Source organism: Parasteatoda tepidariorum, chromosome 3 (genome assembly GCF_043381705.1).
Source record: "Parasteatoda tepidariorum isolate YZ-2023 chromosome 3, CAS_Ptep_4.0, whole genome shotgun sequence".
Taxonomy (NCBI): domain Eukaryota; kingdom Metazoa; phylum Arthropoda; class Arachnida; order Araneae; family Theridiidae; genus Parasteatoda; species Parasteatoda tepidariorum.
Genome location: NC_092206.1, coordinates 73,431,010 through 73,453,929, shown reverse-complemented (window position 1 = coordinate 73,453,929; position 22,920 = coordinate 73,431,010). Strand labels below are relative to the sequence as shown.

Genomic DNA, 22,920 nt, shown 5'->3' with positions numbered 1-22,920 from the left:
CAGAGATGCCAACTGCTCCGGACACGCCAAAATAATTTAAAAAACGGTATATAACTTCGAAGTAAATTTTGCAAATATTTGACTAATTTTGCTTGCTTTTTAAAAGGAATGGCATACCATAAGTTCGATAAAGTGGTGAATTACATAAGCCTACGAATTCATTAGAAATATTGGTACATAAAAATCTACTTAATAGAATTTAATAAACCAAGAATCACAATTGATAAACTACCACTTTAAAATATATATTTGCTGTCCGGAGCAAGTTGGCATCTCTGAAAGCGTAGTAATTGGCATCCTTGAATATAGTTAAAATACTTGTTTCAGGGTAGCCACAATCTGATAAAATTTAAAAAGTAGCGACAAATGTTTTATGAAACTAACGTAAAAAAAAAATTTTTGGCGGCAATTTTAAGAATTCAGTTGTATTGATATCTAATTTACATTTTTTTTTGTCTGTGGAAATTAATTAAAACCTTTTGTTTCCTCAATCATTTTCCACCAGTCTATTTTTCAGAAAGCTGGCAACCCTGTATTTGTTTTAGTGTGACTGTGGCTCATTCACCTAATTATGTCAAGTGTGATTGTGGTTAAGCCATGATTGATAGTCATCTGAATGAGCGTTGCACACTTAATGACTTTGATTGTTTTGTTAGAAAGTGTAAAAGAACTCCATGCCTAATCAGTTAATGGTCAATTGTCTGGCATTTGTTTAGTTGTAGCAATATATGAGAGTTACTAACATAATCATTGTTGAATTGTTGTTTTGTCTGATCAGCCAAAATACAATAATCGAAGAAACACTTTCAGCTTTTGACATTTCTCTAGAAACACTTAGATTATTTCATTACTTTAGAGGTGTTTTGTTCATGCGATTTTTCATACTTAGCAATAAGGTTTAAAGCTTTCAAAGGTTTGAGGTACCGGATATAAATAACGAAAGAAAGCTAGTATTTTTGAACACCCTAAGCCAGAAAATCAAACAATAAACTTGTAACTTATATCAATTAATTTGTTATTTGCATAGCTTTATCTCATATCATTTTTCTTTTATCTTGCTGTCTGGCTAATAAAGAAGATTTAAAATTGCAATGTTACAAAATAAAATTTGTGGAAAATCCCTGATCATTTTGAGCTTTCTTTTAAAAAGTACAAAAGCTACTTAATTGCTTGAAACATTTTAGATTTTTAAGACATTCAAATTAAACTTTTTTTATTAATTGCCAATTGCGTTTTACTACAAAAAGATGAAATTAGAAATTTAAATTTTTTCCTGCACATGTGCAGTATAAAAGAATTATTTTAAATGCTCATATCAAGCGCAGTTTTTAAAGAATTTTTTTCAAATTTTTAAACAATTGTTTTTAATTAGTTTCAAATTGCTCCAAATATTTATTTAACTTTATTGAATATTTTTAAAGTTATAGCAAGAAAAAACTATGGCAAAAAGTTATTATTTTATAAAAATATCCGCATCTCTATAAGTATTTCGGCAAAGTTTACGAAAATTTATGCAGTTATTGCAAATAGCAACCAAAGTAATCGATGCAAGTTACAAGCTTATTGCTTAATTTGAAGGCATAAAAGATTTTAAAAAAAACTTTTTTTTTTCGTAATTGATTGTCGGTCTCATAGTCGGAACTAAACACCTCTAGAGTTACAAAATAGTTTAAGTATTTCTTGAAAAATTTTAAAAAATGTCAAAAGCTAAAAGTTTTTCTTCCATTTTTGTAGGGTAGTGTATATCATTTCCCCCTATTAGAGATATTTAATTCCAAACAGCAATTATCGAAATTTCTGCAGCTAATCATACGAATTAAAAAGAGGGTTCGATCAGCCCACTGGTCCAGCAGTGGACTGATAGTAAAGACACGGTTCCCAGTAAAACACCGCAGTCAATCATCGCTGACTGCGGTCAGTAAGCAGCTGGGTGACCACTTTGATCAGCCTGCTTAGGGACCGAGGGTGCGCGATATCGGTCGGCATTCGTCGTTAGAATGTTCTACCATGAAGTGCTAGACTTTGCGTGCAGGTCGTCGGTCTACCAAAGCTGGGAATCCATCCACTCTGCAGAGGATCAAAATTGCGATGGTATGTCTTCGGATCATCCTCATGACCGTCGCCAATAGCCCATTATGCAAATCAAGTGTGTCGTAAATAAAGTATCGACCTAATCATACACAGCACATGGTCTGATTTCCTTTGAGTAAGTGAAGTGAGTTCGAGTTGAAGCAAGTTGAAGGGAACTGCGAAAGCATTACTGAGCTCAGGGGTTGGCGAGAGCAGCGAGGAGGGGACGGGATCGTCTAAAATTAAGTTACTTCGCCAACATTTGAAAACATATGTCTAACAAATTGATTACTGTCTATTATACCTAAGCATAACCGATAACATTTACACTTTTTAAAGAATTATTTTTCTAGCTATAGTAGAATAACATTTCTATAATTATTTGTAAGTAAAGTTTCAAACAGCCCCTAAAACCATTTAAAAATGATTAGTGGTATTATATATACCATTTTAAATTCATTTTGTATCGGGAAGGGCAACATTTTAAATTAAGAATAAAATATCAAAGCTTGGCATGAAATTCACTGTCAATTTAATTATAAATTTAAAAAACTCTAAGAGTTGAAAGCTATGCATATGTGTAAATTTATCCTAATTTTTTTAAACTTTTAAAAATCACATTTCATACAATAAAACATAAATGTTTCTACCACTAGGCAAATTTATCTGCTGTGACCCTTATTTTCCGCCATATTGTTATCCAGAGGGTTATAACTCCGTCTCTTCACCTAAAGTTGCGCTATTGCTAAGTGTTCTGCGGAAACTAATAATTGGTAATTAGTTTTTTTTTCTAAAAAAAGAATATACAATTTTTCTGTGCCACATTTATTTTTAAAATTCGTCTGTTACTAAGAGCTTAAAATGTAACTATCGGATAACTGATACTTGTTTTTCATAGCAATAGGAAATCAAAAGCAATTAAAAAAAAACATTGTTTTTGATCGCTTTTTTCTAAAAACAGTTATATTTTCTATAAATATGACGAAGAGCCTGTTCAAATTATCATATATTTAAGAAGCTTAAAAACACTCTTAAATACCGTTACAGAAGAATTCATTGTTTCTCAAAGCTTCCGTAGTCAGAACTTCCGAGTTTTCTTAAAGAACTTCCAGTTCGATAACACGGTGTTTATAAAGAAAAGTTTATTTTTTCCATCCTCCTATTTTTCATCAAGCTTATCTTAACTTTACTCTGACGCTAAGTGCAGGTCACACTATTCGCATAAAAGACACTGTGTGAGGTTAAATGCTTTCGTAAGGAATAAAAATGTTCAATTTCTTAATTATTTTTTTTTCGGAATAAAAACAGAAGCAAACGATTTTTGGCATAAATATTTCTTCTAATCGGTATGGCAGCAGCCTCTATGTGTGACCTTCATTTTTAGAAGCCTTCTTAGAATTCTACATTGGTTTTATGAGTAAGAAGTTCAACGTTACAAAATACCTTTGATTATAATTCATGTCGTTATTTAAGCAATCCATACACACTTTTTGAAAAAGATAAAAATGATTTACATTTATGGAAAGTAAAATGAAACACATTATTGTTGATATAATGTTAGTTCTAGATATTGAATGTTCGTTGTATTATTCCGCAATTTTATTTTGAAGCTAACGAACTTAATCATGTAAGTAGCTTTTTTTTTTACTTTGATCAAAGCTATTAATATATGAGATAATTTGAACAATTTATATACCTCATACCTGCATAATATTTTTACGAAATTGCCAAATGCTCTGATTCACTCAGAGATGTATCACATGGTAGGGAAATTGAAAAAAAAATGGAATTAAAACCATTTTACTTCTAGCTCATTTCAGTTAGAAGTAAATATTTATGACTACCAAAAATTATTGGCAGCCTCAAAAATAATTATTTACACGAAATTTCTAAAGTGGACTTTAATCTAAATTCTTTGTTAAAATAAAATTAGATAATAAATATTATTAAAACCAATTGTATTTCTTTTTCCAGGTAAGAAACAGTCCGGTGTTATTTTAACATTTTTATGCATTTAAAGTGGTAGAGAAAAAAGAATTATTTTATTAAAAAAAATATTTTATTTTAATAGTATTAAAAATTATTATTAACCCTTTCGCGCCGACTGTCACAAATACGTGACAGCACAAAACCGTATCAATCGGGGTAAAAAGATAAAACTGCTAATCAAAGTAATTCTTTAGCAGTTTATTTGTGGGCGGAGTTATAATTGTTTGATTTATTTAATTCACCATTACTTTGTTAAAATTAAAACGATTTAATTATAATTTGAATTAATTGATTATATATATGATTAAACTAACAATAATTAAAGTAAAAGCAAAGTAAGTCTGTCAAATTAGAAAAGACTACATTTAAGTTACCGTTTTTTATTTAATTACAACTTGATTCTCATTTTGTACAAATGCTTTTCTGAATCAACCGCCGCAAAGGGGTTAATGAATATTTTATTCACCAAACAGGTTGTCGCGTAACTGTCTGCAAGAGATGCCAACTTTCTCCGCCTTGTAAAAAAAATATTTTCTAGTGGTAACGAAATTCAAGTTATGTTTAGTTCAGTATTTTTCATTTTAAGTAATTTTTTCACCACTACATATTCAAAGTTTCGAAATGCAACTTAATGTCATTTGTCTCTTAAAAAGTAGGCATACTTATACTAAAATTTTTACTATTCGATTCGCTACCAATTTTGCCGAAAGCATAGCAGTTGGCACCCCTGTATCTGGTATTTATACATTTATATAGGCGGAGCAGCCAACTTTCAACTCCTTTTCGGAAAATTTCTTCTTATGGTAGCTAAATTTATGTTTTAATGAATGATTCTTTGTTTTCTAAATTTTATTACAGTTATTTTTCACTAAACAGCATGTAAATGATTCAAAACATCATGTGTAACTCCACTCTGTTCCAGCTCTCTCGTGATAAGGTTTTTAAAAGGTTGGCAAAATTACCAAAATTTTTGAAAGGTTCAGTTTTTAATTACCTACCACTCTATAAAATGTTTTTTTCAAAAAGCACAGTAGTTGGCAGCCATGTATATAAGTAAATTTTTTATATGTTGTGATGAGACAAATAGTTTTAAGGGGCCGTTCAAAAAGTACGTACATCCCGAAGTGGGAGAGGGGATTTGCTATTTTGTACGGTTTTGTACAAAGTACGTACATTATAAGAATGATGAATAAATTATTGATGAATGAATTATTTTAAATAAATATTTAATTTTATTTAAAACATAATTATTTTAATTTTTATGAAAAAGGGGGTAGACTAATAAAATGTACGTACTCTGGGAGGGGGAGTATGACCTTATGTACGGTAATGTACAAAGGGAGGGGAGGGTGTTAAAATTTCTCCATTTTTGTGTACGTACTTTTTGAACGGCCCCTAAAACACACTTGCTTGACGAGAAAGGCAAATTTTAAAATATATATTTTGGAAGAGTCTTTTTTTAAAAAAAAAATTTCTAAAATTTGAAGAAAAAAAATCCTTTGGCTAAGAGGAAAAAAATTGATAGATATGTATGTGTGCTACATGGCTACCATGATATCTAACAACTCTTTAAAACTATGAAATAAAAAAGTCTCATAATCATTTGGTGTGGTGTTAAGCGCTGAAAAAATTTTATAAAATTCTAAATATATCAATACCGCTGTGTGTATGTTTTTTTTAAAAAACATTCTTTGCTCAACACTTCTTAACTGCAATTACTTGCAGTTTCGATGAAATACAACTTAGTCCAGATGTATTTCATTAAAACTGCAAGAAACTAAAAAAATTACGAAAAAAAAAACTTTTTTAACTGCTATCCAATTATAGCATTTAAAAAGGTGTTTTTTCGGGAAAATTAGCACCGAGTTTTTTTTTTCTTTTTTGTCAGAATACCTGAAAACTGAATACTCTCTTCTGTACGCTTCTCTCTTATTTGAGGGAAATGCAGGCGATTTGAGGGGAGAAACAATCTAACATTCCAACAGACAAGTGAGGCATCGTGAGCAGGCTTAATGATTTCTACGTTATTCGTGAGATGGTCTCAAGATTGGTTTCCTTCACTTTAGTGTTAGAATATTCTTTGCAAACAATGCTTCAAGTAAAATTCAAACAGTAAAATTAACACCATGAAGCTCGAATGCTTTCCTTAGTTACACTATATGGATCACATTTTTATAGCTCTCCTTATAATTAGAGACAAAAATATTAATCCATCCTTTTTTTTAAAAAAAAATATACATGTTTCTCGAGAAAATGTACAATGAAAGTCCGTTATAATGAACCCCTGCTTTTGTCTACAGAATGTAGAATGAATAACGTAGCTCTTCTGTTCTTTATAGAAGACAGAAATTTCTAGAACAGAAATGTTTGAGCAGTAAGTTTCTAAATTATAATAAGTTTTTGTAGGCATATAAGGTTTTGTAGTGTTATAATAAGGTTTATGCTTTGTTATAATAAGGCTTTGTTATAATAAGGTTTTGTAGTGGCAATGAAAATTCAACAAATGTTAACAATTTAATTTCAGTGTAACTACCACTAAAAATTATTTTCCCAAGGAAGTATACAGGGTGATTCTAAAAAGATGGTAAAATTTTAGGAAGTGATAGTACAGCAGATCTGTCAACTCTTCCGGATTTACCCACAAATCTGGAAAAACGCATCAGTCATTCTATTTCTCAAGAAAAATAAGAACCCAAGCTGCCCTGAGAGTTATCGCCCAATCAGTCTACTTAACATACTTGGAAAAATATACGAAAAAATCATCTACAATAGAATAAAACCACTTCTTACAGCCCTCCCCGACGAACAGTATGGATTCCGACAAAAACTAGATACCACCAAACAGTTACTCCGAATAATAGACTATACTGGCAGAGCAATCATAAATAAAGAAACAATAGCCTTCCTGATGATTGACATATCCAAAGCATTTGATAAAGTATGGCACACTGGTACAATATATAAACTCATACAGCTGAATTTTCCACCCGGCATAATCAAACTCCTATCCTGCTATCTTTCTAATAGAACATTTCAAATCACCATCAAAAACAAAAAATCCACAAAGAGAAACATCACAGCCGGAGTACCACAGGGCAGCATTCTGGGACCGATATTATACATATTATACACTTATGATTTTCCTATAAACAAAGCCGATTATAACAGCATAACAGCCTATTACGCAGACGATACCGGTATTATTATTAAATCCAGAAACCCAAATCATGCTCTTCAAAAACTACAAGACCATATAGACGAAATAGAAGACTGGTGCTTAAAATGGAAAACTGCAGTAAATGCTGGAAAATCACAAATATTAATTATACAAAAAAGAAGAATTAAAATACTTCCACAACTTCAACCAAAAATGTTCAACATACCAATACCAATAGTTAAAAAAGCAAATTATCTTGGCCTTATAATCAATAGCAAACTCACCTGGAATGATCACATCAAAAGCACAATAGATAAAGCAAATGCAGCAATAATAGCCATACAACCATTAATATATAATCAGAATATGTCACTTAAACTAAAGAAGCTACTATATACAGCAATGATCCGCCCAATACTTACCTATGCCTCACCTGCCTGGACAACGATACCTCAACATCTACTGAAGAAATTAAACCAATGCCAAAACAAGATCCTTAGAAAAATAACCTGTGCAAGATGGTTCATCCGGAATACCAATATACATGCAGACCTCAAAATACCAACTCTATCACAGCATATATACAAGCTAAACGCAGATTTTTTCGATAAAGCCATAGAATGTAAAACAGCAAATTTTAATGAAATCTTTAAATTTGAAAATTATATCAAAGATAAAAACTACAGACCAATAGCTGCACATTTCACCTCCGACGCCTCATATCATAACTATCAAAACAAATAATTTCATCAACCTTTCTGAAAATAACGTTTACTCATGCTGATACAATTCTGAACAACTCCAAAATCAAACAAACACAGTTTAGAGCAAGCTGCTCAATTTATTTTTGATTCTTTTTTAGTTATTCAAGCAAAGAGCTTGAAACATTCATAAAAGCAACTCCATTGCCTGCTCACCTCATTGCTCAACCAAAACTGTTATAAAATTCCAGATGAATGGGATAGGGGCCGCTTCGCGGCCCAGGTGCCCAATAAAATCAGAACACTAGGACTAGGAACTCTTCCTGATTTTCCGGAAGATTTTATTTTCATATTTAAAGTGGTAGTAAATATATACTATTTTTTCTTTTATAAACTTAATTTTTAAATGATTTTGATCACCTCTATTCTTACAAAAACTAAGCACATATAATAATATGCGTTACCATCATGGTTGTCAACTTAAGTTTTTTCAAATGCAACGTATTTGTTGGCTTTAATTTCATTTTAATACCACTGGGAAAAATGATAATGGAAGGGATTAAAAGTTGGCAGGTATGGTACACACCCAAGCAAACAATTTTTATCAAAGAATGCATGGTCGAAAACAAAACGCAAAGGTGCTGGAGCATTTGGAAAGTTGTTTGATGCAAACATGAAAGCTACATTCCTATTGAGAGTTACTGCGCTGCGTTACTTGTCGCCGAGCTTTCGGCCGCTGCAGGGAAAGTTCGTGATATGCCCAATCTTTTATTCGCCGTTGTACTGAGTGCATAGCCGCTGCAGGCCACTGTTTTGAATACTTATTGTAATAAGTGTTCAAAAAATTGGTGTTCATTGCCATTAAATTTGCTTTTATAACTTAACTTCAGCGCTCTTTGTGTGTTTTTGCTTCATATAAGAACATAAACTTTAACGCCCTCTGGCGGTTTTGCGTTTTGTTTTCGACCATGCATTCCTTGATAAAAATTGTTTGCTTGGGTGTGTACTATCACTTCCTAAAATTTTGCCCATCTTTTTAGAATCACCCTGTATATGCGAGAAAATTCGAACTTCTAAATCTCATCAATTATGTCTTTCATTTTTCAAAAATCAATTATTGTACATATCAAATCATGTTTTATCTTTAATTTAAGTCTAGAATCAATATTTCTAATGTTATTTAAAAACGCCAATTTGCCATATTGAAAACTTCATTGTTTTATTATTTCGCAAACAAACGGCTTGATTTTTTTTTTATGGTTACCACAATGTTTGCCAAATCAATGTATTTTACCTTATTGTATGTAATTTAATGATGAATGGGATAGGGACCGCTTCGCGGCCCAGGTGCCCAGTTTATTTAAATAAAGAAGAAGAAGAACTTCTAAATCGCTTATCGAAAAAGTAATATATTAAAGTAAAAAATATCTTATAGAATTAACCTAAATATACTGCAACTAATAAAATGCTTCGAGGACCACGGTAACCCTGATCTTTACTGTTAGGATTATGACGATCATTAGAAATTTTTTCGTAAAAGCGGATTTATCGACATATGCCGTTCTCGTTATACCGAGCTTTTACTGTACGCTTTCTCGAGATTATCTATTTATTTTACTGCAGCCTTTAATTAGCTTAATTTAAAAGCACATCTATAGCATCTATATTATGTACAATAAATATATATCTTTTTCATGGAATTATTAGGCTGGACGCTAGCCACAACAATAATTTTTAATTAAGTGTTTTGTGCAAGCATTGCCCCTACAACTCCTTCCCATTATTAATAACAAATCACAAAACACCTCTTTTAAGAATGTTTGTAATTTTTAAAAGGGTGCAACATTTGTTAGCTTTTATAGACTATGCAAGAGTTTTGTCTTCGTAAATAGATGTATCGAGATAGAATCGAAACCGCAAGAAATTGCGCGTATTGTATAATTTTCTTTAGGACCTGCGACGATTTGAGCTCACGTCGGTTTGCGCTTGTGACGAATTGTGCTTTCGATGAATGATGCTTGCGACGAATTGACGCGACATCCTTCATTTATCCTAAATATCTTGAAATAATAAAATTCTTTGCTAGGAACTTAACTTATTAAACTAATGATATTTACTAAGCAGGGATAGCCTGTTTGGTAGAGCACTGGGCCCATGCCCAAGAGGTCGTGGGTCCGATCCCCACCGGCCAAAGACTCCCCGCGTAGTAAATGGTGACTGATACACGTTAAATCTGTCGAGTCGCAAAGTCCTCCATGTTCCCATAACAAATCATACCTCTGGGGATACTGATCCAGGAGTGTCCTTGTCTCTGTGACGGATCCAGCGGGGGGGGGGAATAAANAATAAAAGTAATATTTTTTTTTAATAGTTTACAAAAGAGATAAAATATTTTAAAAATTATTTAAGGGGGCATATACACCTAGGTAAGTCGGAAAAATCGATTTTTTTCCATCTAATTATGTTCTTCACTGTTTCCAGAATCATAATCCAAAATATTAGAGCGAAATTCGTCATAGTTTCATTGTAAACATTAATAATGTTGAAGCGCACCGAACGCTCCAAGCGCGCTTCAATAGGAGAACCAAAAATTGTATAAAGGTGAAGATGGGAAACTTGCGAATATTTTTTTCCCCAAAAAAATCCAAAAAAAATAGTTAAATTTTTTTTTTAATTTTTTTTAAATAATAAAAATTTATTGTGGAGGGAATTAATTGTGGGGGAATCTGAGTCTATGACCCCCCCCCAGGAAAAATTTCTGGATCCACCCCTGCCTTGTCTTCTGTATTGGGCTCAAAATTACAAGGCTACGGAGTTGAACATTAGTAGTCGTAAGCCCAAAAAATTGGGTCTTCTGCTCAAAGACGGTTATAATATAAAATAAAATGTTTTTTACAAGAGTTGTGCGTATGTTTTATATCGTAAAACGGATTGATAAAGTTACTATAAAATTTGTGGAACATTTAATCGGAAAAAATGTAATCAGTTTCAGAGCATATGATATCCCGATTGCTTAAAATGATCAATTAATACGGAAAGTAAATTAAAGCTGTCTATAACAAAATTTTAGTTAGAATATTTGAAAGCAAATGGTGAGCCGAAATGATGGAAAATGTAAATATTTGGTTTAGATACTTTTAACAGTTGCTTACGCAAGCATCTATGAATCAGTCAACACAAATTAATTTTCATCTTTCAAACATGCAACAAGTATATATTTCCTTCAAAGATATTTTGCTTTACTAGATGATTTATGTTTAGTAATATTCCAAGAAATTTTTAGGTGTTGTTGAAATCTTTTTCTCACTTTTTATGCTGTTATCTGAAGTTCATCGCAAACATAGTAATTTTTATCCGATAAATTCCTCACCAAAATACTTTCAGAAAATCAAATATATTTTTAAGATTCCAATTATGGCTGTAATTTGATTTGACTGATTAAATGTTGCTTATAAAAGTATTCAAGACAAATAATAGCAGATATTTAATTTTTTTTAATATCCTTGAGAGAAAAAAGTTATGGCAAAATGCTTTCATTCTTTATCTATTTTTGGATGAAGCATGAACTTAAACATAAACGTGCCTCCCTTTTTAATGAAAAAATACGTCAATTTTAAGCCTAAATAGTCCTGGTACGAATTTTTAAAATGAGTTTCCATTACACCTACTCTTTATTTGTTCTATCATTTTTTTTTGTTTCTTCTAATATTTTATATTTTTTTAATTCTATACATCCAATAATAGTATTATTATTTATCTTTTTCTATTTTGTTGACTCGACAGCCCTTTGTGAGCTAAGGCCTTCTTCAGGATTTTTTCCCATTCTGTTCCTTTACTCGCCAGTGTTTTTCCGGTTTTTCACTTTTAGTACTTTGAAATCTCCATTAACATGGTTTTTCGAAGATCTGTTGCCAAAAAAAAAAAAAAAAGACCACTTAAGTACCTTACACTTGAAGCAAAACGATGATTTTAAACTAGTTATATACATTATCTTGTCATGAAGAATTATCTGGGCTTTAGAACAGACAAATACCTTTAATAGTTTAAAAGTTATTAAACTTTTTTTTATAAAATCGCCAATTAGGCGTCATTTTTCCATCGAGAGGAAAATTATCAAAATCATCTTTCTTTCAGTTTTTGAAAATTTTTATGACCCCAGATAATACAGCATTGAAGTAAGCTTATAAATATTAAAAAATTAGGCCTTTCATTTTGTTAAAACTGTGACTTTTTTCCATATCGACGTTTGGCACGCAATAAGCATAGGCAACGCTGGCTTTCGATGACTGAACTTGACTTAACAGTTATGAGTAACTGTTGTAAACTCACAGCAGTTATGAAAATACCATATTATTGGCAAAAAAAGCATCATTTCAAAAAAAAAAAAAAAAATGGAGCCTTAAAAAAAATCCCTAACCCCTTGGGGACGGGTGATTCAGAAAAGCATTCGTACAAAATCAGAATCAGGATGTAATTAGATAAAAAACGGTAACTTAAATGTAGTCGTTGCTAATTTGACAGACTTACTTTGCTTTTACTTTAATTATTGTTAGTTTAATCATATATATAATCATAATGTTAATTCAAAGTATAACTAAATAGTTTTATTTTGAACAAAGTAATGGTGAATTAAATAAATCAAACAATTATAACTCCGGCCACAAATAAACTGCTAAAGAAAAACTCTGATTACCAGTTTTATCTTTTTACCCTGATTGATACGGTTTTATGATGGCACCTATTTGTGACAGTCGGAGCGAAAGGGTTAATGCAGCCGACCCACCTCAGACTGGGCCTACATCTTGTTCGTATTCCAATCGGTTTAAAATGAAAAACTCTGAATGTTAAACAGGATCGGTGTATTCGGCGGATGGATCAACAAATTTGATTAACTTTAGATGGACAATATCTGCCATCTCCCCTATTTCTAATAGCCCAGGTTTCTGAGTCATATGTGAATATAATTATGGTGATGGCTTTTTGAATATGATGCATCTATTAACAATGATCTTTGTGGCAGTTAATCTTGTATTCAGCTAAAAACAATAAAGTTCTTCATTTTAATTTTTAAAAAATTTTAAAAATTCACTAGTTGAAAAATGTATTATTTGTATACCTTTACTATATCACATTACTATAAGTGTAATTATAGGATTTTAGAAAATTTTCGGAGCTTCTAAAATTTTTTAATTAGATAAGAAGCATGAAGTTGGAAACGTTCTTTTCCGTAAACTTCAAAATAATTCATGTGCATTAATTAATTTTAAAAAAATATGATACTTTCAAATAAATGTTGGTTATTGAATTTAAACTCAATGGCACGAATCAGGTTTAGTTCCGAAAAAATAATTTAATTGTTAAAGTGATGCTTTTTTTCCGTTTTAAACACTTTAAGCTTTCAATTTATATAAGCTATAACAACCCGTGCTAGTGTTTGAGAACAACTACATTATTGAAAAAGGACAAAAGGTGGTCAAGCAATTTTTTTCAAAGATCGCAAAATTTATTCACAGTAAATTCTCCTTAAGCATGTATAAGTTTTTTATGAATCTGAATTCATGCGATTAATATTTAAAACTATAAGTAATTTGCCGATGAAAAGAAATATTTACATATTTTAACCGATTAATGCTTTTACTTTTACAATATATTGTAGTGAAAAGTGCTTCAGAAGAACAAAATTATCACCAATTTTAATTTTTTTCCCCGAGCCCTGTACAGGGCTGTTTATATCCCGGAAAAGATAAAAAATTGGCAAATAAATCTTCTTATTTCAAACTTTTTTAAATAGTAAAGTGAAAGCTTTTACCATTTCTAATAATGAATCAACCACGATACAATTAATTTCAGATAAGAAACATTCCTCTATCTAATATTATACAGGGTTATTCATAATTCCCTCCCGGGTTTCGAAGCGTTATAGAAAAAAAACGAAGACGAATATGGCAAAAAAGAACGTATGAAATTATTCCGAAAGTATTCAAGTTTTAATTTAAGCAGTTGCCGGTAGATGGCAGTAACATGTGCCACTGAAGCCAGTTGTAGTAAAGAAAAATGGCGTTTACAGGCGGAGGGAATTATCAATAACCCTGTACTTGTAATGAGGTTTGGTAGCCAGAAATATTTAATTTCTTCAGAAAATCGGCAGCTACAGGGATGCCAACCTGCTCCTCATTCTGCGAAAGCTTTTATAAATTGGTAGCGAATTAAAAAGTAAACCTTCTTGAAAAAGGATAATTACGCCTACTATTTAAACGTATCACCGGGAGATAAATGCATAGTCATAAGGATTGTACAAGGCCTTTAGACCCAGAAGGGGCCTCTTACCTTTCCATCTTGAAATTAAATGATCATGAATTTAGAAATTTTATGAGTTATAAAGAAAGTTGGAGAAAAGAAAAGGTTACTTTTAGAGTCATAAATAGATGCTGAAATATAGTTTGTATAAAGTAAGAACTCCCCTACTCATTCATCTGGACCCATAGTGATAACTATGGTAACGAGGTATAACTATTTCAAGTAGGGGTGTGGGGTCATTGCGTAGGACAGGTTAAGCTAAGGGTCCGCGAGAGAAAGGGAATCTTTTTCTTCGGTCTATTGTGTTTGCCCTAGAGTGAAAAGAGGATACCCTCCCTGAAGTGGGCTATTCTTGTTTTCATAGCAGCAGACTGCCTCAGACTTTGTACGTCTTACCAAACGTAACGAGAACTAGTAAACAAACTGCATTTTATTACAATACCTGACTGCGGGCACCGGGCCCATGTCCAAGAGGTCGTGGGTTTGATCCCCGCCGGCCGAAGTCTCCCCGTGTAGTAAATGGGGACTAATGCACGTTAAATCTGTTGAGTCACGAAGTCCTCCATGTTCCCATAACAAATCATACCTCTGGGGGTACTGATCCAGGAGTTTCTTTGTCTTCTGGATTGGTTCAAAATTAAAAGGCTACGGAATTGAGCATTAGTAGCCATAAACCCAAAATTGGGTCGGCTGTTCAACGACNAAGAATTTACCTCCCGGCCGCTGCTTTGCTACATCTCGTAATGACGTATCATCGTCTTCCTTCGATCTTACGACTCTTGGGATAACTCCTGAGCATCTTCCACCAAGATCGTCTGGACAATCTGGAATTTTGCAATTCTATCTCAAACTCCCAGTAAACATAAATGTGCTTCGTGAATATACAAATATTGCTGGAAATATTGAGACCATAATACTGACAGATAGATCTTTGATGTGATAGGTGAAGTGTCTAGAGCTTGTTTAGCGAGATTGTTTCGACCTAACACAGCAAAATCTGACCCCCTCAATACTGTGATTGAAAAACATCAAGAGCCTATTACTGAGCGAAAAGATAAAGACGTTGAAAAAACTGAGTTTAACATAGTAAAGAGACTGTTCAGAACATGGAACTGAGTACTGAGCCATCACCTCCTACATCAGAAAGCCTCCACACGGTTTCTTATAAGTAGTCTGCGCAGATTATTTAAAAAGCGAACCACTTGTGCGCATGATCCCAAATTCTATTTTAAAAGTAATTGAGAGAAATTTATCTCATATATTTGAGAATTGAATCTGTAGTGGTTGACAAGTAAATAAAACAAAGCAACTATATTCGCAAATTAAACAAATTTTTAGACACATATTTGCTACCACTTTCTAATTTTTCATAGATTTCCGATTAAATGGTTCTTTCACTGATTGGTTTACCATCATAGTGGTCTGATCGGACTACCTACAAAAAACCGCGTGGAGGCCTTCAGCTCTAGGAGGCGTTTGCTCAGCCTGTAGAAATTTTAAAATTTCATGAGGAAAATATATCACAAGTATAAAGTATAAACTATTTCTTCTCGGTATCAAATCTTTTTTTTCTTCCTAATAATAATATTTAGATTTAATCTCATTATTTTCGTCAATGATTACTTTATTTATAGATATGAGATAGTACCGAAGCTTAGAGGCCGCTTAGGCTGCTATTACAGCATTGAATATCATTTGGAGTATGGAATCAGCGAGTTTCATTTCATAAATGTGAATAAAGACATCAGAATGCGTGCCCTCATAGCTTTAGTATATTTTGAGGTAAATATGACTCATCTTTAAAATTTATGTATAGAAATTATGAGTTCCATTATAGCAATCACTTATATGCTCAGTTTTAAAAGAGTATTTTGCCAAATTGTACTTTTAATTAGAAAAAAGAAAATAATTTCGAAAACAATTTTTTAAATATAAAAAATATTGCATTCTTTATTTTCGTTGCAGAAATATCTACTCATTAATATTTTATAGTGCTTCATCATAATAAAATGAACGTTGCTGTTAATTGAAGAAAAAGTAATTTATTCACAAAAAAGTTTAATTTATGAAAATCTGTAATTAAACAATTTAAATCATTACAACTTATTAAAGGAAGCATAAAGAGAGAAGATAAAACTCTAATAGTAAACTTATTGGTTTTCATGAGGAATAAGATATTAGTGACTGCCAACGCTTACGACAGTTTCTTCTTCTTCCTCTCATTGGCAAGACAGCCTAGGACGGGCCTTGGCCTTCTCAACAAGCCTATGCCAAGACATTCTTCCCTTCCAGTTCTCAGTTTATTATCTTTAAAACTTGTAGGCCCTTTTCAAGGCAGTCTAAAAATCTTAGGTTTGGCCGTCCTCTTTTTCTTGTACCTGTTAGCCTGGCACTGAAAACTTTTTTGGTTGTCCTGCTATCCTCCATTCTTATAATGTAGCCTGCCCATTTAATCTTTTGAATTTTGATAAATTTAATGACTTCAGATTCTTTACATGCTTCGTAAAGTTCCGTGTTTCATCTTTTGGCAGTTTACGAGCAAAAAGTCCAACAGACGTGATTTTTTTTTAAAACGTATAAAGTGAAAGTAAAATCATTTACCTTTAACTATTCTTACTAATGATCTTTTTTCTTATATCCGTTTTCCAAGGTAAGAAATAGTCCGATATACATGGTTTAACTGTTAATAAATACCGTGGATTATTTATGCATATTTCTTCCCAAAACCCAACTAGAAATGAATGGATGTATTACTAGAGTTTCCATTTCGTAGTTTTACTTTCAGCCATAATCGTTATTACAAAATTTTAATTAAATGTTTTCAGCTATGTCAGCAAACATAAATAACAATATATAGGGTAGAACATAAATGTGGAAACACTTTTATACAAACTCTATGTAAACAATCTTTCTTTCAGCATTAAATGTTTAAGAATATCTTATGTGGCAAAACTGTTGGCACATTTTAAAAAACCATGCTTGGAACTTTTAGAAATGGTGTTCTTTTTACCCATTCAAAATTTCCATCGACCGAAATAAGGCCGACCGGCCTGTGTAGAGGGCAGGGAACTGTCCTTGCATCAGAAAGGTTCGAATCCCGGGCAAGGCATGGATGTTCTTTCCTTCTCTGTACTATCTGTCCTCACTGCGGGAGCGACGTTGGCCCATCTAATGTGGTGCCCCTGAGAGAGAGGCCTACAAAATCGCCCTGTAAATGCCTGAATTGACGGATGTTAACACAGGTGGTCATTGGAAAAAAAATGAGCATAGAAAATTAAAACCTTTTTTCTTTTCAATTTATAATACCGCTAAAATTTTAAAAGTATTCTTATACAAGTATAGCAATCCTGTAATATGAAGTTTAAAAAATTTAAATAAATAATCCAAATAAACTGAATTGGTAAGATATAGCTTTATTAAAAAAGCTTAAAAAATATGTACATTGGAGATAACAATCGATATGTTTCAAGCTCTCAAAAGTCAGGCACCGTTCTTCGTTGGAAACTTCACGTTTTCAAAATTACTTTTGTCTCTTCTCATTCACGCCTGGCAAGTCTTGAAAAAGGACGCCTATTTTTGATCGCTTGAAACATGTCGACTGCGACTGTTACATGACTTGCTTATTTTAATAGTGATACTGAGACAGTAATCCTGCATTTTTATGTATTATCACGCATATATGCATTTTATATATTATCATTGATACGAATTCCGCACCCGGCTCGCCCGACCACAGTGCTAACGTAAAGTATCCTCAGTGATTGACGGATCATGGATTAGAGTCCTCTTGCCGTCAGGCTAACCGTAGAAAGTTTCCGTGGTTTTCTTCTCCATGAAACGCAAATGCGAGTTAATTCCATAAAAAAAGTTCTCTATAAAGATACATTTCCTAAAATTGTTAATAAATCCAAAAGTTGTCCCTGTAAACCCAAAATTGGGTCGGTTGTTCAACGACGGCTATAAAATAGGATGCACGATATTCTAACTTGTTTGCAGAAAAAGTGAATTGTTAACTCCTTTGTGTTTCATGACCTAACATTTATATTGCAGATATTTTTAAGAGGAGGTGCTGAAGTACATGAAAACCAAACTAAACTTTGTAGGAACAATGATGGTGAATTTCTCCCATATGAAGAATTCACTGCCGATTCATGTGCTAGGTGCTATAAGTATATGCCATCAGTGGCATTCATATCGAAACTGAGGTGAATATTAATTAACTATAAAATAATAGTAAATATATTTGTATCTCAATTATTTGTAAGTTCTGAAAAACTGGGCCTTGAGAGAACTAGGTTCTAGTTCAGGGATGGCGAACCAATGGCACGCTTGCCATTTATGGCACGTGACACAATAATTTGGGCACCCCACCGATCACAAAGTTCACTACGAGGCATATTTACAATTGAATTAAAATTCACGAAAAATTAACAAAAAAATGCACAATTAATGCCAAAAAAGCAATTAATAACCATAAAAAAACAAGCTAACAATAAATAACTAACAAAAAAAATTAACAGTTCTGCTTAAACTGACATCTTATAACTCTAATGTAAGTTATTTGTCATCTAATCTGCAACAACAGAAGTCACACTGATGTTACTTTAAGTTGAATTACGCGTATAACTGAGACATTGCAATATGTTTTTCTTTTTTCGTAGAAAAGTAAAAATTTTGTAGTCAAGTTTTGAGTTGATAGTATGTTGTATTATTATTTACCCTATAATCACGAAGTCAAAACTATTTGTCGGCACGTGTATGACCTCATTAAATTTTTTTTTAGAAAAAATGGCACGTTGGTACATAAAGGTTCGCCACCCCTGTTCTAGTTATTTTGCATTTGACTCTGAATAGTTTGTAGGCATTTGCGGCATTTCTCTACCTATTGAATTAGATGGACAATTTCTGTTNTTCTTCTTCTCATTGGCACGACAGCCCAGGATGGGCCTTGACCTTCTCAACAAGCCTATACCAAGACATTCTTCCCTTAGCCAAGGTTCTCCAGTTTATTATCTTTAAAACTTGTAGGCCCTTTTCAAGGCAGTCTAAAAATCATAGGTTTGGCCGTCCTCTTTTTCTTGTACCTGTTGGCCTGGCACTGAAAACGTTTTTGGTTGTCCTGCTATCCTCCATTCTTATAATGTGGCCTGCTCATTTAATCCTTTGAATTTTGATAAATTTAATGTTCTTTACATGCTTTGTAAAGTTCCGTGTTTGATATTTTGACAGTGTACGAGCGAAAAGTCCAACAGACGTGATTTTTTTTTAAAACGCATAAAGTGAAAATAAAATCATTTACCTTTTACTATTCTTAATAATGAGCTTTTTTCTTATATCCGTTTTCCAAGGTAGGAAATAGTCCGATATACATGGTTTAACTGTTAATAAATACAGTGGATATAGTTATTTATGCATATTTCTCCCCAAATCTCAGCTAGAAATGAATCGATGTATTACTAGAGTTTCCTTTTCGTAGTTTTACTTTCAGCCATAATCGTTATTACAAAATTTTAATTAAATGTTTTCAGTTATGTCAGCAAACATAAATTACAATACATAGGGTAGAACATAAATTTGGAACCACTTTTATACAAATTCTATGTAAACAATCTTTCTTTTAGCATTAAATGTTTAAGAATATTTTATGTGGCAAAACTGTTGGCACATTTTAAAAAACCATGCTTGGAATTTTTAGAAATTGTGTTCTTTTTACCCATTCAAAATTTCACATCGACCGAAATGAGGCCGATCGGCTTGTGTAGAGGGCTGTCCTTGCATCAGAAAGGTTCTGGGTTCGAATCCCGCCATGGATGTTCTTTCCTTCTCTGTCCTCACTGCGGAAGCGACGTTGGTGCCCCTGAAAGAGAGGCCTACGAAATCGCCCTGTAAATGCCTGAATTGACGGATGTTAACACAGGTGGGCATTGGGAAAAAATGAGCATAGGAAATTAAAACCTTTTTTCTTTTCAATTTATAATACCGCAAAAATTTTAAAAGCATTCTTATACAAGTATAGCAATCCTGTGATATGAAGCTAAAAATATTTAGGACCTCCTAGAATGCGACAAAACAGAATCGATGAATCGGTTAGTGGCGCTTCGCTCCAAACGCCGAGATAACCCCAATATGCAGCATCGAAATGAAGCTAAAAAAATTTAAATAAATAATCCAAATAAACTGAATTGGTAAGATACAGCTTTATTAAAAAATATGCACATTGGAGATAACAGTCGACATGTACAGTCGATCAAAAGTCAGGCACAGTTCTTCGTTGGAAACATCACGTTTTCAAATTACTTTTGTCTCTTCTCATTCACGTCTGGCAAGTCTTGAAAAAGGACGCCTATTTTTGAGCGCTAGAAACATGTCGACTGCGACTGTTACATGACTTGCTTATTTTAATAGTGATACTGAGACAATAATCCTGCATTTTTATATATTATCACTGATTTATTAAAATAAATTTACAATATATATATAAAATCTTTATTGGTGCCAAGAAGTTCTTAAGTGCGGACTAGATTAAACAAATTAAGTTAAATTTTTATTGGATTATCGCTTCAAATATTCTAGGAAGTTAGGACTGCTGGGTTGGTAGCCTTGTATAACATATAGGTCTTGCTTCCGTTTGGGCTGGACCTGTCGTTTTCTTATGGCTGGCTAAAAAGAGTTAAAGTTAAAAGCTATGCATTATATTGCATAAAATGGAACAATATTATGGTAAATCTAAGAAAACAAAACAGTGATTCATTTAAATTTAATTTTAAATTTTGAAATTTATTTTATTGAAATATTTAAATTTTTCTGTACTTTAAAAATAAAATACTTGTTCAATTTTGGAAATATTTATAATCACTCAACCTAATAACAGCCGTAACTATCTTTCTTCGTCGTTAACTTTTTTTTTTCAGAGTTATAAAGACTGGTAGCTCTGTTATAACATTTTTGAAATTTATCGAGAAGAAATAAGTCGCTGTTTTTAGCAAATTAAATTAATTTTATACATATTTATATTTTTTAGTCTCATATTATACATTTGCAATATTTTAAAACTGAATTGTAGAAATTATCAACTTAAATTATAAGCACTAACCCTTATCACTTTTTTTTGAAAAAGTAATAGGATTTTTAAAAAAAGTTTTAAGGTTTTTATACATCGCTACAAAGAAGTGCAAAAACACAACGTCAGCGGAGAATGGATTGAATTATTAACATTACCTAATAGTCAAACCATATTTTGTCTCACCCCAAAATATATTATTTTTTTAAATTTTAATAGGATGCACGAATCCATGGTGGCTCAGGAAATAGAGTGTTCACCTTCCAATGAGGAGAACCGGGTTCGAATCCCAGCGATAGCTGATTGTTACGAATTCCGCACCCAGCTAGCACTGACCACAGTGCTGACGTAAAATATCCTCATTGGTTGACGGATCATAGGTTGCAGTCCTCTTGCCGTCAGGCTAACCGTGGGAGGTTTTCATGGTTTTCCTCCCCATGAAACGCAAATGCGGGTTTATTTCATAAAAAAAGTCCTCTATGAAGGTACATTTCCCAAAATTGTTAATGAACCAAAAAGTTGTTCCTATAAACCCAAAATTGGATCGGCTGTTCAACGACGGCTATAAAATAGGATGCACGACCGACCGCTGATTATATATTCTAACTTGCTCTAACTTAACTTAAACTCTTACTTTATTCTAACTTAAAAAAAGTGAATTGTTAACTCCTTTGTGTTTCCTGATCTAACTTTTACATTACAGATATTTTTAAGAGGAGGTGCTGAAGTATATGAAAACCAAACTAAACGTTGTAGGAACAATGATGGTGAATTTCTCCCATATGAAGAATTCACTGCCGATTCATGTGCTAGGTGCTATAAGTATATGCCATCAGTGGCTTTCGTATCGAAACTAAGGTGAATATTAATTAACTATAAAATAATAGTTAATATATTTGTATCTGGCTTACTTGTAAGTTCAAAAAAGCTGGGCCTTGAGTGAACTAGGTTCACATTATTTTGTTTTTGAATCTGAGTAATTTGTAGGCATTTGCGGCATTTCTCTACCTATTGAATTAGATGGACAATTTCTGTTATGGTGGTTTTTCTCTTATATTTTCTTATGAGCATCAGTTGTGATTTTCTGCATTTAAGACGGTTTTCCCGCCAATGTCTTTGAATTTACTGATTGCAAGATTTGGACACCTTGCTGCATGACACCGCAGTATCATCAGCGGAGAACGCGGTCATTTCATGTATTTTGCCTTTTTTGAAAATACCGCCAATGTTCCAACGATCTGGAATTTTTTCTTAAAGTGGTAACAAAAATGTTAATAAAGATTTTGTGCTAGCAGTTTTTTTGTTATGTGAAATTTTCCGAAACAAGTGCGTCTATAGAAGGAAAATTGTTTCCTTGGAGTTAATATTGAAATGTTCATATTATTTTACTTAACTTCTGTATTATACTTCTCATAGACTGAATTTTCATTCACACATTTCAAGTTTTCAATAGGCTGAATTGCTGATATCTTTGACAATTTCGTAGTTAAAAAATAACTTTACATTTTTCCCCTACTTTTAGAGATAAGAGAAAAAATAGCAATTTTTGGAGTTCTTATTTATTTTATTTCATTTATTAATTTTTCATTTATTATTTATTTATTTATTTTGGTACATAAGTTTCGCAATAGAACATTGGTTTCAAT

General features: G+C 32.4%; 1 protein-coding gene across 4 annotated transcripts in view; it reads left to right on the top strand.

Annotated features, from left to right (window-relative positions):
- LOC107440893 (calcitonin gene-related peptide type 1 receptor) overlaps nucleotides 1-22,920 on the top strand; it is an 81,039-nt gene that overhangs the window by 25,568 nt on the left and 32,551 nt on the right. Inside the window, exons 1-3 of one of the 4 annotated variants that reach the window (XM_043045929.2) lie at nucleotides 3,330-3,697; nucleotides 15,849-15,996; nucleotides 18,265-18,419. In XM_043045929.2, the coding sequence (XP_042901863.1) occupies nucleotides 3,645-3,697; nucleotides 15,849-15,996; nucleotides 18,265-18,419 (356 nt within the window). In that variant the 5' untranslated portion in view covers nucleotides 3,330-3,644. Of the gene's footprint in view, nucleotides 1-3,329; nucleotides 3,698-15,848; nucleotides 15,997-18,264; nucleotides 18,420-21,977; nucleotides 22,133-22,920 lie in introns of those variants that run through there. The other 3 variants (XM_071178841.1, XM_043045928.2, XM_043045930.2) reach the window with 3 other exon arrangements.